Source organism: Parasteatoda tepidariorum, chromosome 6, assembly GCF_982258835.1.
Source record: "Parasteatoda tepidariorum strain Cologne lab strain chromosome 6, Ptep-v5.0, whole genome shotgun sequence".
NCBI lineage: Eukaryota > Metazoa > Arthropoda > Arachnida > Araneae > Theridiidae > Parasteatoda > Parasteatoda tepidariorum.
The window spans coordinates 96,149,477-96,168,502 of record NC_141760.1 but is presented as its reverse complement, the minus strand read 5'-3'; the positions used below and the strand labels follow the sequence as shown (position 1 = coordinate 96,168,502).

At 30.5% G+C, this 19,026-nt stretch overlaps 1 protein-coding gene across 2 annotated transcripts; it reads right to left on the bottom strand.

The window, feature by feature from the left end:
- Window positions 1–875: 875 nt before the first annotated feature.
- On the bottom strand, window positions 876–16,788 carry LOC107456801 (mpv17-like protein 2). Of its 2 annotated transcripts, XR_015434793.1 has the most exons (5): window positions 16,510–16,788; window positions 7,590–7,825; window positions 5,995–6,123; window positions 2,075–2,186; window positions 876–1,384 (listed from the first exon to the last, which is right to left on the bottom strand). XR_015434793.1 is itself a non-coding variant. In XM_087166205.1 (4 exons), exons 1-4 carry the CDS (start codon window positions 16,676–16,678, stop codon window positions 2,151–2,153), a joined length of 570 nt encoding a protein of 189 aa, XP_087022331.1. In that variant the 5' UTR covers window positions 16,679–16,788; the 3' UTR covers window positions 876–2,150. The 2 variants fall into 2 exon arrangements, 1 of the variants encoding a protein (XP_087022331.1); XM_087166205.1 differs by having other exon boundaries at window positions 876–2,186.
- Between the last annotated feature and the right edge of the window lie 2,238 nt (window positions 16,789–19,026).

Sequence of the window (19,026 nt, the reverse complement as noted above, 5' to 3'; positions counted from 1 at the left end):
AATAATGAAGAAAAGATTTTAAAATTGCTCTCTAGATTTTAAAATGAATTTTTCCAATTTAATTAATTACCTTAATTTTTAATATTAGTTTTTAATATGACTATAATGTGCAATGAATTTATTCAAGCTGCATAGTAAGGTGCAGATAATATAGTAAATTACAGAAGCAAGAATCTATAGTTACAGAAGCAAGAATAAAAGATAAACCAAGGTTCAACCTTTTTAAGTTGGAGAATATTTATTCTAGTAGGTTAAAGTTCAAAAAACCTCCCATGTTTTCCCCTTCAACCAGCTAATAATGTTTTTCAAGCATGGCAGTAGGTTAAAGCCCACAGCCAATATCTAGAATAGACGTTTTTCTAGACAATGACCCTTAGAGAAATATTAATGCAGTCAATACTAACATCATTTGTGCTGTATTGGGGAACGATAATTTATGTATTACCCAATTATAAAATAATTTATCCTCACGTATGACATAACTTTAAACTTCAATAAACTAGAAATAGTTAAACCCACTTTTGGCCAGTTAAAAAGTGGAAGCATGATAGACTCTTTAAGATTTAGAAGACTAGGATTGGTAAACCCTAACTTTAACTGATTTAGCTTTTGTTTACCTTTTATTCTTGCTTTATCTGTAACCTATATATATGCATATAAAAACATAGTTATTTTATTTAATTTTTGCAGTATAAGTATTAGAAAAAATAGTTCAGTATTTCAAAAAATTTTATGAAATGTTTTAGTGAATTTTTATTAAAAAGTTTCATATAATTGAAATATTTTGGTTATAGAATTAATTTTACTCAACAAAATACTAAAAATTGCTGTTGTAATAAATTATAATTGCATAATAAATAAAAAAAAGCATAAAATTTTACTAACTTCTGCATGGTCCCAATTCAAACTAAATATGTGAATAAAAAGAGAGAGAGAGACTTTACTTAATTCCAATATGAAATATTTAATCATTTACCATTCTTTTTTTTTATCTCACACTCAAAACACATTTTAAATACTCATTCACATAATGATCATTTTTAAAAAAAAGCAATATAAAGTAAGACTTGCAAAAAAAAAAAAATTTTTTTAATTACAGCATAATATAACTAAAAGTTTTATTGAATTTTAGAAATGCATCATATAATAATATGAATGCCAGTATGGACAAAGAAAAAAAGCAAACACCAAAATAGCAATTGAGGAAATGATTAAATTAGTAGGATTATCTTAATGGTTTGAGAGCCTAACCTTAAATATGCCTACTAATTACAGCAGCTATATTTTAAATTACAAAATCAAACACAAAAATTTTCTTTCTCTGAAGAAGCGTACATGTTTTTGAACAGATTTGGATTCTTGACCCTCAAAATAGGGGATGCAACTGTAATATGAAAAAATAAAAAAATATAGCGAAAATTGAAATTGCAAAGTATATATACACACAAATGTTTACACCAATTTAATTTACAAAATTTTAAGTGACGAATGCCAAAATTTGAAAAAAAATCTAATGAACACAGAACAATCAACAATCAAAAGAAATAAAAGTATAACTTTTTTGAGTTGGTAAAATACATTAATGGGCTCAAACCTCTATTGATCTCCTACCTAAACTATTTTCACCATATTTCCCAGATTGTGGCTACCTCCTATATTTTAAGAGTCAGAAATTTAAATTCATCAGAAAAAGATATGTTTATTCAGAGAAAGTATGTTATTGTGTGTGATTTCATAACTTAAGTTATGAAATCACATAACTTAAGTTAAAGTTATGCCCTAAAACTGTTGAAATTGAGTCCTAGTATATAAAAATCCAGTAATTAGAAGTTAGTTGTATGTTCACTTTTTTGTCCAATGTTGAAGAAATTCCTCGATTACCATCAAACTAATAAACTAAACTAAAAATACTCATTTAGAAATTAAAAAGTTAAAAGGAAAGATGATGATACATATTGAGTTAAAAGGAAATATGATATGTATTTTTTGTGAAGAATAACTATAGATACCATTTTTAAAAAAAAATAATGATAATCTTGAAATAATTTTCTAGACAAAACAGAACAATACTAACCACTTTCCACCACTATTAATTATATTTGTTAAATAAAATATTTATCACAATTTTTCTTCTTGGGATGTAAAATATTTCAACCTTCCACTTTTTTGTACTTTTTATTTTCATCCTGTGAAAAACAAAAAAAAAATTTTTTTTAAATAAGATTTTACGATTTTAAAATATGCCTCATAATAATAAACAGAAAGAGAATTAATTATACAGTGAATTCGCGATAACTCGAATCTGATAGGACTGACGAAAAACTTTGACATACGGGAAGTTCGACTTACCGTTAGTTTCGGTTTTGGACTTTCAAAATATTGTCGGATTATTTAATTAATGCTTATTTATTAATTACAAATCTTCTAAATGCTTGCAATATTTAAGATCATTTTTCTGACAAGCCATTTACGATAAGACTATTTGAAGCACTTTATGATACCCTGGTCCATCGGCTGCAACTTTGCTGTTGTGTTTGGCGGGAGAAACTGCAAGTTTACTGCTTTCAAATTCGGTAGATCACTATGCGCTGTGCATTTATCCATAAAGAGTATCACTTTTCTTTCTTTAGCGAAGAATTTCCGATCCAATTTTCTTACATAGTCTCCAAATAAAACTGATGTCATCCAAAACTTTTTGTTAGACTAGTAATCCAAAGGATACGTTTTTACATTCTTGAAACATCGGAGATTTCGGTATTTTCCGATAACAGCTAAGGGCAATTTCTCTGTCCCAGACGCATTTCCTCCAACTAGGACAGTCAAACGTTCCTTGCTCATTTTACCCCCTGAGCAGTTTTCATCCTTAAACATCCTAGTCTTATTTGGAAGACATTTAAAAAATAAACCCATTTCATCAATATTGAAAACATTATTTTTAATTGTATCCTTTAAGTAAATTTGGTAACGTTTCATTTAACCATTGTTCACATACTTCAAGAGGGACAGCTTTAGCTTCTCCATAAAGAGTGCGAAAGACATTGTGTGTGTGTTGCAAAGGAAGGGGCAAGATATCAGCTCCTAGGTTGTTGTTTTTTTTTTCTGCTTTAAAAGATCCAAAAAAAATCGAGTTAAAGGGAGTAAAATTCGAGTAATCGAGAATAATTAACATGAAATTGAAGATAAAAGGGTCGGGACCTCATAAAAAAATAGAGTTATAGTAATATTCGAGTTATAGCGAATTGACTGTATATGATAACAAAAATGTAGTACAAGGATAGCAATACAATCAATAAAAATACAATAAAAAGTTTTAACCAAGGATCTGATAGCATCATTTTTTAAGTAGTAAGTGTTAAATTATTTTACTTTGATTATTTTGGTAAAATATTATGGTGCTATGTAATGACCACCTTTTATGTATATTTTAAGAACCCAGCCAAAAAAAATTTTAAATAGTTAAGACATATGAAGTCATAAATTAATGTTAAAGTAAGAAAGAAACAATCAAGCAATCAAAATCTAATAAATCATATAAGACAAGACTGAACGCAAAACTAATTTAAATGCCCAACGAAACTTGGATCTAATAATTTTATTTTTAATAATTTTCTTCTCTGTCCTCAATGCTTCCTTCAACTACAAATCAGGCTTTAATCGATTCAGTTTACCTTGTTATATTTTGAAAGGTTTTTTATTTTTAATTTGCAACCCCTAATCTGTGTACAATAAACGTTTCTCTTGTAAATCATTTTTCAGCTTCCGATCAACTTAAACATAAAATTTCTAAGTTTAAAAGTTTTCAATCAAAAATTGAGGAATGAGCAATTTTGACTTGAGGAAGATGACCAAGCTCTAATATTTAATCAAATGTAATTAGGATCCATTTGATCATCTTTGTCAACATTGACTTTACTTTTAGTGATGATTTAATTTTAGATAAGAAATCTCGTGCTATTAGCCGAAATAAAAAAAAAAATTTATGGAGTAATATTAAAGGGTGGCTTCTCTTGGACAAATTAAAACTATTTAATTTACAAATTTTGAATAACTGATGGAAGTGCCATGTTAGGTGACAATCTCATAAAACCTTAAAAACATTGTTATAAAATATGTCGCAGCAGATGAAGTGATTTTAAAAGTGTTGTCAACAGTGAATGATTAGTTTTCTTCTTCCTCTTCAGGAGCGCAACAGCCCTTTGCAGGCCTTGGCTGCCTCAACAGCACGCCTTCTCCAGCTCCCTCTGTCCATGGCAACTCCCCTCCAGTTCTTAAGTTTTAGGACTTTGAGGTCGTTGAGCCATCGATTAGGTGGTCTACCTCTAGAGCGGGACCCCTGAGGGTTCTTGAAGGTGGCAATTTTGAATGATTAGTTTTAATTACATTAAATACAGAAGAGCAAACATAAAAGCATTTAGTTATCAAACCGAAAATTTTAAAAAAATCCTTCTTTTGCAAAAACGATGTCTTTTAAATGCCTACCATTCTTCATTACAAATTCAACTAATATCGGCCATTACCTGTTGCAACAACACCCCAAGTTGCCACTTTTAAGAAATGCTTACGTTAGCATAAGCAAAGTTGCATTTCTGCCCACTGTTACATTATAACCAGAAATGCTTTAAAGTTTAGACAAGAAAGCGATAGCATCATTTTCCTCAGTTCAGCAAAACCTAAACAAGCATTGTTCTCAAATTCCCTGCTGCTTTTAGCATTGCTAAAATCTCCAATGAAATGAGATCATTATAATTAAATATACTTGTATATATTAGACAGAAGATGCAGAAACAAAGAATGTTTATTTTAAATAGCTAAAATTTAATGTGTTTAAGCAACTCATCAAAGATTTTGATTAGAAAAAGTATATAATAAGCATGTTTATTTAAACAACAAATTGTTGCAATTCAAAACTAAATTGGAACAAAAAATTTTTCACTTAGGGCCAGTTTTAACTTGCCTGGTGAAAATGGATTCTTTTATATTGTGACTTACTCACAAAATAAACTGTTACAGTTTCAAATCTAGTTTGACGAAACTTGGTTTTGGGGTGTACTTTTCGTTTCTAAAAACTAATATTTTTTAGATTAAAACTGCCACTGACATACTAGAAAAAAAATTAAATAAATAATTTTTCTTTTTAAATTCTTATAGCTTAAAAATATTAAGAAGTTTTTAATAAAAAATTATAATTCCAAACTTTTCCTATTTCTATGTTGTTGTTTCTTATTCCCTTTTATCTGGTGAATTAGAAAGTATGGAAATGCATATAAAACAAATCAAACTTAACTAGAAATTGCTTTAAAGCAATATATAACCTTAATATTATTTCTAAATTTACATTATGTGTGCAAAGAGAACGTAATTTTTTTCCCTCAACAACTGATTAATTAATATTATTTACTGATTTTTTATCATATACATATTTTATCAAATGCATTTCATCAATCAATCAATATATCAATCAATACATAACATGTAATTGTTTCATTTTTTCATATGTTTTATAAAGATATATTTAACTAAATGTTTAAAGATATTAACATTAACACCAGATTTGAAGAAAATATTAAATATTCAGAGATGCAGACTAACAACTATATATATATTTTATATAGACTATATATAAACTATATATAGCACTAATTATTGTAAAAATAGAACTAAAAAGTATTACTTAAATCCATACTTAAATTACACATTCCTCTCATTGTGAATATTCAGTTTTTCTTACAATTAGTAAATTTTAATTCATTCAAAAATCACAAATTAAAAAAAATCACAATTTACACAAATTTTAAAAAAAAATTAAAAAATACCATATTACTGATTTTTTTAACTATTCAATTCCCTTTATAACAAAACATGACACTCATATGATATTCAAAGAGTACATAATGATAATAACACATTAAAAAAGTATTTAGTTACTGAAAGTTCCTTTATATGCAATATAATGTATTTACAAAATATCAAATGATTAACTTTCAATTAACTTACTTTGTGCAATATATATGACAAAAATATGTCATACATAAAGGATAGTCCGCATACATATAAAAATCTGTACTTTGGGTGAAGATACAAGAAGTTAATTGCTTGAAGAGGTGCATAAACTGCCCAGTCAGCCTAAAATCAAAATAAGTTCCAGTAAGAACAAAAAATAAAATAAAATTATAATTTAAAAAAAACAACAATAATAAATAAAACACATAGAATAATTTTAATGTCTCTTTAACCATTCAACACTCTGTTGACACTACATCATGATGAATTTAAAAACGCCGAAGACAGGGTCTGAGAAACTAAAATATTATCACACACTCAATTTTTAATACGGGAAATCGAATCGTAACCTATCCGCAGTAAGCAAAGAATCTACCCTCCCCCCCCACACACACACATTTATTAGGCAGAAAGATATAAAGATAGTAAGAAAAGCAAATATGACTCACAAAAAGAAATGTCTTATTCAAGAATCATATTGAAATTTTGTAATTGTTTTATTTTTAAAATCAAACATTTGAAATAAAAAGCATAAATATGTTACGTGTTCACAGATTTTTCTTCTCCTAAACTACTAGGCATATAATGTAGGTGATAAAGTATTGTCCATTTTCAATAGCTTCTTTTCAGGCAAAATAGATTGTATTTTTCAAGAGTATTACAATGACTTCTTGGGCAACACAAAAAATTGTTTAAACTCTAAAAACCAATGAGAGACAATTCAATAATTGGTTATCTGTTTTCAAACAAAAACAAGATTATTTCCAGTTTTATCTGCCATTTTGAAAAATTTGGTTTGGTTTAGCTAGTTAACAAACATTTATTTATTTATTTATTTCAAATGGCAGAGGTGAATTGACATGTTAAAAGGTAAAAACACAGGAACAAAACAAGAAAGTAAAAAGTCATTTCCTCAGGAGCGCTCTTGCTTTCCAATATCGCTCGGTAGACGACGTCCCGCAGAGGGCCCTGCAGCGCAGAATGTGGCCGCCAACCAAAACAGCTTGGCTCATGCACAGAGAACAATAGGGATCGGGTGCCAGCCCTAAACGAAACAGGTGCATGGCTAGGCAGTCATGTCCGGTATATAGTCGAAACTGAGCCACCATTTCGCGACGCGGTCAGTTAACAAATATATGAGCGATAATTTTATCTGTTACCTTTCATTCTTATCCAGTTAATTAATTTTTGTTGTCATGTAAGTAAGATAACATTTGGAAAAAAAATAGAAAGTTGATTTCTTTTATCCTTATAACAGATTTTATCATTTATTCAATATGAATAATATTGCAAATGTTGAAGCCAAGAAAGAAACATGCGATAACTGAAACAAAAATATGAAAAAAATTCTTTAAATTAAAGTTAAGAATAATTAAAATAATACATTTCTTCTTCTTAAAAATAAAAAAAAAGTTAGCTTAAAATACAACACAAATCAATTAAAGGGATAAAAATGAAGAGTCGAAGGTGACAACTAAAATAACTATTTCTAGCATAATAATAATAATAACAAATCCAAAACATCTTTAAATACTAAAATACAAATTATTATCAGATTGAGATAGTCAACTACAATAAGATATGCTTACAGCTAATATAAGTAAAATGTTTTTCTTGAATTCTGCCATACTAGTTTTTACAGGTTTTCCATCAAAAAATCCTACTAAGAGAAAAAAAGCTAGAAATACTGGTGGTCCTATAACCATTTCTGAAAGCAACTTTTTTGCAACTTGTTTATAAGCTGTTCCAGGAAATCTTCTGTCCAGGAAGGAATACCAGTGATGACCAGCAACACCAATAATACTGCCAGATAACAATAAATTGGCTGAAACAAAAACAAAATATTAATAAAAGTTTTTTGCTGTCCTATTATTTAGAGTCCTAAAACTCCAATCCACATTTATCCAAATTACTGATCCCTGAATCCCAATCCCTGACTTGATGGTACTATCTATCAAGTTAGGGCTAGACTAGGACCAAAAAATGAGTCAGGAGTTTTAAACACATTGGCCTACTAATTTAGCTCAAAGCAGGACTTGAAATTAGGTTGGTTTGAGACCACAAAAAATTGACTCAGACCAACATACAATAATTATCAGTAATTCCCTGATTAGCAATTGATGCAAAGAGATTATATGCTGTTTTGTTATTTGATTTCAGGTTTCACATTTTAGTCTGTGTTTTTGCAACAAAACAGCACATTTCATCAGACTTATGACATATTCGCTGTATTGTAATTTCTAATTTAAATTCACTTCATAAACTTTTTTTTAAAAGTTTAAAAACTTTATGTGAATATTTATTTTGACTTCTTTTTTAAAATATATTATTTGCTTTTGCTTGATATAATTAGCTAACAGCATTGTAACCAACTCATAATTTAACAATTTTTATATCTCATTAATTTATTGTTATTAGATAGAGATATTACGTAATATTATTAAGAATAAATTTACATCAGTTAGCAAAGTTTTGAGATGGTCACCCTCCCAAATACTGACTGCTCAGGGTGGCCACTCTCCAGATCAAAAAAAATTCCCTGAGTTTTCCAGACTTTCCAGAGTAAATTTCTGAAATTCCAGATACCACAACGCAACATTAACGAGACTTCATAAATTTATTAGCTATACAACAATATACAGTAAATAAAAAAATATATACTATATATATATATATATATATATATATACAGCTGTGTTGCTTTTAAAATGTGTTGTATAAATTTCTTTTACAAATGTGGATACACATTTACAAGATTTGATGACACATTAAAATGAGAAAAAAGTGTAAATGTTCTCTGATAAAACAGGTGTAAAAAGTTAGGCATTTCTAGCACCAAAAAATATATATTAATACACATATTTCTGCTAAAAATATAGATTATTGAAATAGCAGCCATAAAATTTACATATAAAAAAAATAACTGCTGTATACTCAACCATAAAAATAAACTTAAAAATTAATAATAGTTTATAAAAATTACAAAAATAAAAATCTACATTTCAAGGAATTTTAGAAACTTTATTTTGTATAAAATAAAAAGTTGTTATATAAATAGATTATTACACAAATTGATCAACTCCATCAAACTAAAAATTTAGAATTGAGATCAAAATTACTTGTGAAATAAATTATCAATAAATGAAAAGCCAAAAATATTTAGTCATATAATGTTGTTCATTTATATTATCTGCGAAACTTATTTTAAATGTAAATATAAAAAATATACTACCTATATATATATTAATATATTCTTTGACACTTAAGTTTGAGATGTTTTAAAAAGTGGAGTAAATCAAATTATACAGTATAAATAGCTCAACAAGTGAGTAATTGAAAGCTTTTAAATATTTATTTCTTATAGCTTTTAATTGTTCATCAATTAAAGAAGTTTCTAAATAAAATTCAGTCGTTAATTTTTGTTTTTTAGCATGCAATTCTCTTTTTAATTTTTCATTTTGCCTCTTTTCTAATATAACTTTCGTTTTTTCTTCTGCTGCCTCCTTCCTTTTTTCTAATACTTCAATATAACGTGGGTGAGACTGTTTTCCGTAGTTTATCATGGATTTCATCACAGTTATATTGTTAACATCACCAGCATCCATAACACCATCATGAATTTGCCTTAGAGCAACTAAACTATCTTCATGTTCATTTTTTATTAAACAATCTGAATTAATAGAAAAGACCCTTTCTATAAAAGCACTTCGTGTGACATTATGAGGAGAAACTTAACAAAGGAACGTAAATTTTCTAGTGCATTGCAAACTTCAAATAGAGAGAAGAAAACATTATCCAGTCGTTTTTCCCTCTTCTCAAATTGCTCCATTTCTTTCTTAACTAAAGGATTCCGAATGAACGTTTTGTAACTATCTTTCACACAGTCAGTCTTGATACCTGATATTCAATTGCTAGATACCAACATTGAAAGACAAGATGAAAGCCGTTTTTCAGCAATTGCTGTATTTAAAATTACACCAGGATCAAGACAAGATAGCCCCCTTGTTAACTAGAATTTAAAAGGTGATCTTTCTAAAATCTTTTCACAGAACTTTTTATAAGCAATTGCACATTCTTTTCTAAATGAAAATTCTTCAGAAGGTGAAGAATCTTTTATTTTCCTAATTTCATCCTTAACTGCAAAACTGAGAGCAACTTCGTTGATTGGAAGCATATTATCTGCCAATGACAAATCTATTTTTCCTAATTTTGAAGAGTTCTCCACTAAAATATCGGGATTTACAAATTTATCAAGAAGAGATCTTAAAATTTATGTTAAATTAGAGAAAAGTAAAGGAGCTAATGGAGCATCGATCTGAAATTCTGTGAGAAATGTTTCAATAAAAGCAGCTAATGACTGGAAAAATGCCAATTTTGCAGCAAAGAAACTGTCCTTGATACACTCCGAGAGTACACTGAACTTTTTTGAGCCAACATAGATTTTTCTCTCCTTCTTTGCTGCTTTTACAAATTTGAAAATATGAGGCAACGTTTCTAATGCCCTCTCAGCAACTTCTACATTTTGAACCCATCGGATTGCACAAAATTTCTTCGGAAATTTTTCACATCCAGTGAAATATATGAAATCAGCTCTATGTGATGGTACGTCTTTAAAAATGTAGTATAGCGCCCGTAAAAAGTTCACTACATTCCACCCTGTAGAATTTATTACATGTTTAAACCCACAATGGATTGTATGCAGTCCACAGCTACCTATATCTAACAGCAAAGGATCTTGCGGCATTTCCTCAAGTTCTTTTTTAAGATCATTAAGAAATGTATGGTTGACATTAGGTTCATCCATAGATATTTGAATTATTTTATTTTTATTGATGGAAAATTGGGTAAGGGCTTCTTTGAAATTATCCAACAAATCCATTGCTGTTGAATGATCAAGAAATACTGATGTCAAATATCGTGTCTGAACTTTATTTGTATCTTTATTCCAAAGTCGAACACTTACGTCCATTTGTTGTTTCAAAGCGATTTTATTTAGACCTTCATCGAAGCCCATAACTAAATAATCACAGCTAACTATGGTTTTTTGTAATTGCTCCCTATAATCAGGCATGAAAGTGGACAAAAATAAAAAAATCTGAACTTTTACAACGCAGGTCACTGGGAGGAGGGGGGGGAGTGCTCTATATCAGTGGTGCGCAAACTTTTTTCGACTGCGACCCTTTTAGTCGAGAGAAAATTTTTGGCGACCCCTAGAGATAAATGTTCACAAATAAGATGTATATTTCGCGCATTTATTTCGTTTCATCGAATAAAAAGATCATCATATTTGACTCATATTAATTTTATTTATAATTTTAAGAAAATACTTTTTGTATAACACAAAAATCAGTAAATTGCCCTTTAATGAGATGTATGTGGCTGCAAGTTTCTAATTATCTCATCGATGTTTGGATGTATGTTGCTAATTGCAATTCGCATATCATCTTCAGGGTTTAAACACGAGCGGTATTTAGTTTTTATTGAAACTAGTTTGCTAAATCCAGTTTCACATAAATACATTGATGCAAATTGTATTAACACTCTGATGGCATTCTTGCATAAAATGGGATATTGTTTTTCCACGGATAGCCGAAATTTTTGTCAAGGCTGAGTCTTAAATTGATTTCGACTCAGTAGTTCTCACTAATTTGAAGAGTTGAACTGCATATGTCAAAGGAAAATGGATCACGAATCCAACCAAGATTTTCAGGAAAATCCTCGAATCTTCTCGAAAATTTTTTCTTTAACTTTCCAATGTGATTGGAAATGATGTTTTTAAATGTAAATATATCTATATTATTTTCCTTGATAAAATCGTTAAAGCAAGGGAACATGGTGTTGTTTTTATTCAGTTCAGTTTGCCAGAGACTAAGCTTATTCTTAAAAGGTTGAATTTTACTGGCTGCAGTTATGATAGTTGAATTCTCACCCTGCAAGCTCAAATTTAAGTCGTTAAGTTTTTCGAAAATATCAACTAAATAGCTCAGCTTCCCTAGTCAAACTTCATTTAAATAATAACTTTCCAATCTATGTTTCTTTTCGATTAAAAACGTGTACACTTCATTTCTTAAATCAAATATCCGTCGTAGTATTTTCCCACGTGACAGCCATCTGACTTCGGTGTGTAACAGTAAATCTCTCATACGTTGAGCCCATCTCATTGCAAAGTATTGAAAGAGACGGCTGTTGTGGCTGTTGCATTTAATGTAGTTAATTGAACTAACAGCGTCTTGTAATACGTTGTGCAACTCTTCATCCATATCTTTTGCAACAAGAGCTTGCCGATGAATCATACAGTGATTAAATACCATATGAGGCGCCACCTTCTGAATTAAGCCTCTGAGCCCTTTATTCGAACCTGTTAATGCTGCAGCACCATCAGAAAGAGTGGACAGCATGAAATTGCAATTAAACAGGGAGTGACAGCGCTTCACTCTTTATATGTACACTGTATGGTATGCAGCATGCAGGGATAATGCATTTCATAAAAATTTGGCGACCCCCAAAAAACTTCTGGCGACCCCCACAGGGGTCGCGACCCCTAGTTTGCGCACCACTGCTCTATATGATACTGAGATTTATAAAAGCAACCTTTAATTATGCTGGGAGATTTTTATTCAATATTTAAAGTGGCAGAAGCATTTAGACAGCTAACTTTAAATTTTTCTTAAATATAATTTTAAAATTTTGACCACTAACATATTAAAAAAAATTAAGCAATTATAGGAAGGCACGACTATTAAATTACTTACCAATGAAAAATATATCACATCTTTATAGTAACTAATTCAAGAGAAAACTTACCTCTACTTCTTTCAAGAATCTTGATATTGGATTTTAAAATCGCATGAATATGAATCACGATTTTGGATTTCAAAATCACGTGAATATGAATCGCGATATTGGATTTTAAAATCGTGTGAATATGAATCGCGATTTCGGATTTTAAAATCGCGTGAATATGAATCGCGATATTGGACTTTAAAATCGCGTGAATGTGAATCGCGATTTTGGATTTTAAAAACACGAAAATACAAAAAACGATATTAGATTTCAAAATCGCGTGAATACAAATCACGATATTGGATTTTAAAATCGCGTGATTATGAATCGTGCGGTTGGATTTTAAAATCGCGTGAATATGAATCGTGCAGTTGGATTTTAAAAACACAAAAATACAAATCACGATATTGGATTTTAAAATCGCGTGAATACAAATCACGATATTAGATTTTGAAATCGCGTGAATATGAATCGCGATTTTGGATTTTAAAATCGCGTGAATATGAATCACGATTTCGGATTTTAAAAACACGAAAATACAAATAACGATATTGGATTTTAAAATCGCGTGAATACAAATCACGATATTGGATTTTAAAATCGCGTGATTATGAATCGTTCGGTTGGATTTTAAAATCGCGTGAATATGAATCGAGCTGTTGGATTTTAAAAACACGAAAATACAAATTGCGATAATGAATTTTTAAATCGCGTAAATAAGAATCACGATGCATAATTTTTAAATCACGTGAATACGAATCGCAGTGAGTAATTTTTAAATAGCGTACAAATACGAAAAACGATATCTGATATAACAACTGCGTGATAACGAATCGCAAAATTGGATTTAAAAATGCGTGAATACGAATCGCTATGTTGGATTTTAAGCTCACGAGAATACAAATCGCGATATTGGGTATCAAAAACACTTAAATACAAATCGCGATTTGGATTTTTAAATTGAGTGAATAGGAATTGCTAGTACGATTTTTAAGTCGCGTAAAAAAATTGCAACACATAAGTTTTAAATCAGTTAAATACGAAAATCGATGATTGATATTAAAATCGTCTGATTAAAAATCGCGATTTTAGCAGATTCCGGTGCAATTCCTAATATTTAAAAGTCCAAAAATCAGTCAGACAAAAAAAAATAAATAAAATATCGGCGGTCGAAACGAAACGATTAGACTCCTTTCCACTCTATAGCGGAAGTCGCAGTAATCCGACTATCGTTCGGGCGGCTTGGGTTTCTCCAATAGGACTTCCCAAAAATTTTAGTTTTTGGAACATAGTCGGAAATTTTCAAAATTGGGAGAAAAAAAATCGGATTTCCGCTTTTTCGCGGGGACACGAAGCGTTCATTGGAGGATAATCAAGTGATGCTTGACCGCGATGAAGCAGATGCGTTTCGCTCCGAAAAACTAAACATAACGGAATGGGAAGAAAAAAACGGCGACGCGCAACAAAATTATTTTCCAGAATCGACGTGAAATTCCCTGAGAATTCCCGGTTTTCCAGTGGTATTTCATAATTCCCTGAGAATTCCCGGTTTTCCCGGTTTCCAGACTGAGTGGCCACCCTGCTGCTCCCAATGATGCTTGAGTTCAGCTAGTTGTTTTTGTCATTATTTCAAAATATTTTTATACAATCATCTTTTAGTAAAATGCCTCCTAGGTCGAAAAAAGGATTTGTTTTTTATAATAGTAAAAATGATGTTTTAATGCCAATAAAAATGTGTACCAATAAAATGAAATGCCAATAAAAGGTGTTCAAACTAGTAATGTGTTTCAGTTACTGGTCCTGTGTTAAATTTTCTGAATTTCCACCCCTGCTTAAGGATAAAAAATAATAATTAACTCATAAAAAAAAAGATAGCTAAAAAAAATATAATCTAACGACAAAATTAAATTTTATAATTTTATTTCAGTTAAAAAAAAATTTCAAGGCAAATGAAGCTGTTTTTTAGGATAAACAAAGAAAAGGAATACCTAAAACAAATTATTCACACTTTCTATGAATAAACCTTCTCCATTAATTTAATTTTTAATAAAATTTTTGTTCCCTCCAACATGTAAGAAAAATCCAATGATCAGAGTTTTCTTCCAACATCTCAAACTACAAACAATTTGGGGAGATTTCCGTATCGTGATCTGTGGCAGAATAATCGCCAAGTACTGGAAACTTGCGGGCAGTGGCCCGTGATAAACTTTAAAAAAACATCACAAAAAGGGACCAACTCAAAAGGTGTAACTCGTAACCACCCCCGGGCAAACATCTACATGTTGTTGTTTTTTAAATTTGCAAGTTTAAAATCTATTTGGCACCTTGGCGATTGTAGTTGGAGCTACAGAAATATCCCCAATAATTTGGTTAAAGAAATTGTCCACAGTAAAGGTTTTTTTTTGCGTAGAGCAGAACATGTCAAATTGTGGTTTGAATCCATAAAGTTCATTTATAAACACAAAGATCAGCACAAGGTAGAGTAGACACTGATATGGTGTAGGTTTGTAAGACAAATTGTTATTTCTCTCCCACAAATAATTAAATTATTGTTAATTGACGTAAAAACTAAATTCTTTGCAGCACTAAAAAGGCTAAATAATTTGTTCTCCTGGCCCTCTTGTAAAAAAAATGATATATTGCATAACAATAGATGCATTGTTTACAGAAAATCCTACATATATACTGTACATGAAATGCTTCAAAATTTGAGTGAAAGAGCTCTTCAAATTTTTTACATATTAGTAATTTTTAATAAATAAAACAAATGGAAGAGTTTTATATTGGACACTAAACAAAAATACTCATCATGCTGCAGTGACAAATGGGCAATAGCACAAAAAAACTAATAAAAGACAGAAAGAACAAATAAAACACAAGAGGTAGAATTTATAATCATCCTCACATAAGCTACTATATACTTTTCTTCCAGTTACTTCCAATTAGATAGCCGGATGATTTAATTTAGTGCCTTGGTTTCTTTTCAGTTAACATAAACAGTCACCTCCGGGCAAGCTGCTTTCATAAGTAAATAATAAAAAATTGGACGGTATCCTCTTTTGTGCATAAGCTAATGTGAGGATATTACAACATTAGTGCCAGTGGAAATTGGTATTTACAGAGATTTAAAAAAATAATGATAATATTTTGAAGTTTGCTCACAGTAGTTACAAGTAATACCCTTCAAATTCCTCTCATTTTATGTGTGTGTTTTTTTTCCTTCATTTTTTTGCTTTTGCGTGCTACTGTCAGTTGCTGCCAGAATTTTGTGACTTTTTTGTTGTAAGTACCAATACGGAAATCTTCAAATCTTTTTATTACGCGTAGCATGATTATCATCCAAAACAAAATGTCCCTTCCTGCTATGAATTCATTTCCTAGACCCGTAAACGTATGACTGGCCTATAAAATATCTACAGTTCGATTCCTTTAATATAATAATAAAAATTAGAAATTGGTGCAGGCATCAGTTTCTTAAAAAAATAGTAAAAAGAAAAGAACTTAAATGACGAAACAGATAAATTTCTTTCATCATTCAAAAATTTTTTAAACGCTTTTAAAAAAAATATTTTTTAAACAATTAGAAACTAAAAAAAATCTAAATTTTTTCAGTTTTTAAAATAATAAAAAATTGCTAACTACATATTTTTAAATAACTTTCATAATCACATTTAAAAATTTGTCAAATGTTTCGTTTAACTACATGAGGTGTTAACTAATAGTCACCTGTTCTTTTCGCTTCATAAGGTTTTCCCTCATATAATTTCATTTCAATATTCTGCTGTACAACATCTGCCACACCAAAAAAGAAAACGCCTAGAGTTGTATTCGTTACAAAGAGATGTTTAGTAAACAATTTATTTGTCAGATTTTTTAAGCGAGAGACGAAGCTCATGATTAGACAGTTATATTTCTATATTACACTTTTTGTTTTATCTTTATTTACAAACAATTTACACCGGCGTGAACATCGGGCGGAACTTGTCGATGAGAGCGTTTCTGGCTGCGTATTTCTCTGTATTTCAAGGTTTATCGAGATCAAACACATCAGGAAAAAAAGAAATCCGAAAATGAGATCGGTTTGCAAAGTAGCCGTTCTCACTGCATATGGCTTACGTATTCGCAACCGCCATGCTCGAATACGACATCTGAGGAGAAGACTGATTCCATGTTTCTGATCCTCCTCCCTTTTTTCTTCTTGATTGTATAAGAATGTAATACGATATTTTCCCCTATCTTAATATTTTTCTTATTTACTTGTCAAAAAAAATTTTAAAACTTCCATGAAGTTTTCTTTTAGATTTATGTTTAATGTGGTTTTCAGTTCCTTATAGTTTCCTAACTTACAAGTTTTCAATCTATTTGAAATTCGAGACAGATGACTTTCCACACGGTGATGGTGAAAGCATGCGAAGTGTTGTCAAAGTAGACAGTTCTGCTTTACGCTAACTGTAGCTCATTTCGATCGCCAATGGACAATTACAGTAATAAAAAAAAAAGTAGTGCGTGGAGTCCCTCCGCGCGGAAGAAGTTAAACTTCGTAACCTGCGACGTTAATTGTAGAAGAATCAGCAGTCGTAGAAGGATCACTAGTTCTATTCAACGACTCTTTTTCCTGCTCCGCTCGCTTCCGTGCTCTGTAATCACGGTAATATTGTGCATTTTTTCCTCGTGGACCTCTTCAACCAGTGCTTGTGGTTGCCTCATCGCCTCGCCTTGGAAAATGTATTTGTATCAATAATGCATGTGAATGCGTCATAATGTAATTTCAAAAGAGAAAACCTAACAATCAATTGATATTCACAAGAGACGTACCTTGACATAACCTTAAATCCGTCGCATTGTCCGTGGGATTGTTTTCACTCATTTTTAACAATTGTTATCCACTAAATTTGAAAATAAAAAATACTATCCTATTAAATTATATGCGTATCAAATCAACCTAAAAAAATATTTATGGAAAAACAATTCGCGATAGCAACGCTCGAGTACGCCGTCTAGCGGGAGCCTGCAAATATCAGACATTAATTTAACACGTTTTCATTTAGTTCCATCAAAATCCTCGACAGAATCAGACGCCATTTTTTAGCAGCAAATAAGAAACAAAATTTCGCTAAGGAAAAGGCCGAAGAACTTGAAAAAAATCTCCAGAATATTAGTAAATCTTTCAGGAACAGAACACGCCAAACATTTGAAGAAAAATTTCTCAATAATTTTTAATTATTATTATCAACAAACTTACAACTGATGACTTCCGATTTCGGATACTGTTACAGATGTGTGTATTAAGATAAAATGCATTTCTTCTGTCTTCAATTCATTACGAATTAAAGTGAAGTCAACATTGCTTTCGTCATTCCAGTAAATAAATATGAATTCAGAACATACAGAATTGTAATAGTTATAGCATATTCTTCTTCGTTATAGAATAGTATATATTTCTGTATCCATATAATTCGGAAAACAACAATAAAAAATTATCCAAATTACTTGAAATAGTGCCATTTGTGCTGATTCTTAATTAATTTTAATCGTTTTCTTGGTAAGTATTTTTTAGTTTTGAAAGTTCTTCTTCTTGTTCATTTACGTTGCACTAGAGCTGCACAATGGGCTATTGGCGACGGTCTGGGAAATATCCCTGAGGATGATCCGAAGACATGCCATCACAATTTTGATCCTCTGCAGAGGGGATGGCACCCCCGCTTCGGTAGCCCGACGACCTGCAAGCGAAGTCGAGCACTTTACGGTAGAACAGTTTAACGAGGACCAATACCGCACACCCTCGGTCCCTACGCAGGCTGATCCAAGTGGTCACCCACCCGCACACTGACCGCAGCCAGTGATGCTTGACTTCGGTGATCTGCTGGGAACTGTGTCTTAATGATCAGTCCACTGCGGGATTTAGTTTTGAAAGAATAAGTTCAACTAGAATTCAGCTATTCTGTTTTAGTTACATATTCAAATTTATATCAATTATAAAATTTTGCTGTGTAGTATGTTATCTAAAAGTAATGAAGGGATAAACTATGTATCTATTATTTGAGAATAAAGGTTTCAAACAAGGAACTTATCATTTTGGAATTCTCCGGGAATTATAAATCAGGTAAGTGCAATGATTTTTACAATAAAAAATTTGCTTGTAAATATTTTTTTTTTCATTTGATGATGGTTCTCTACAGAATGGTTTTTAACGTCTGATTAAGAACTATAGGAATAATAAAAAAAGAAACAATATGAAAGTTT

Coding starts and splice junctions, on each gene's coding strand:
- LOC107456801 (XM_087166205.1), bottom strand. CDS start 16,678: ATGAGCTTCGTCTCTCGCTTAAAAAATCTGACAAATAAATTGTTTACT. Junction 7,826..16,509: donor TTATGAAGCGAAAAGAACAG/GTGACTATTAGT, acceptor TTTTTGTTTCAG/CCAATTTATTGTTATCTGGC. Junction 2,187..5,994: donor TGTCATATATATTGCACAAA/GTAAGTTAATTG, acceptor TGTTTTTCACAG/GATGAAAATAAAAAGTACAA.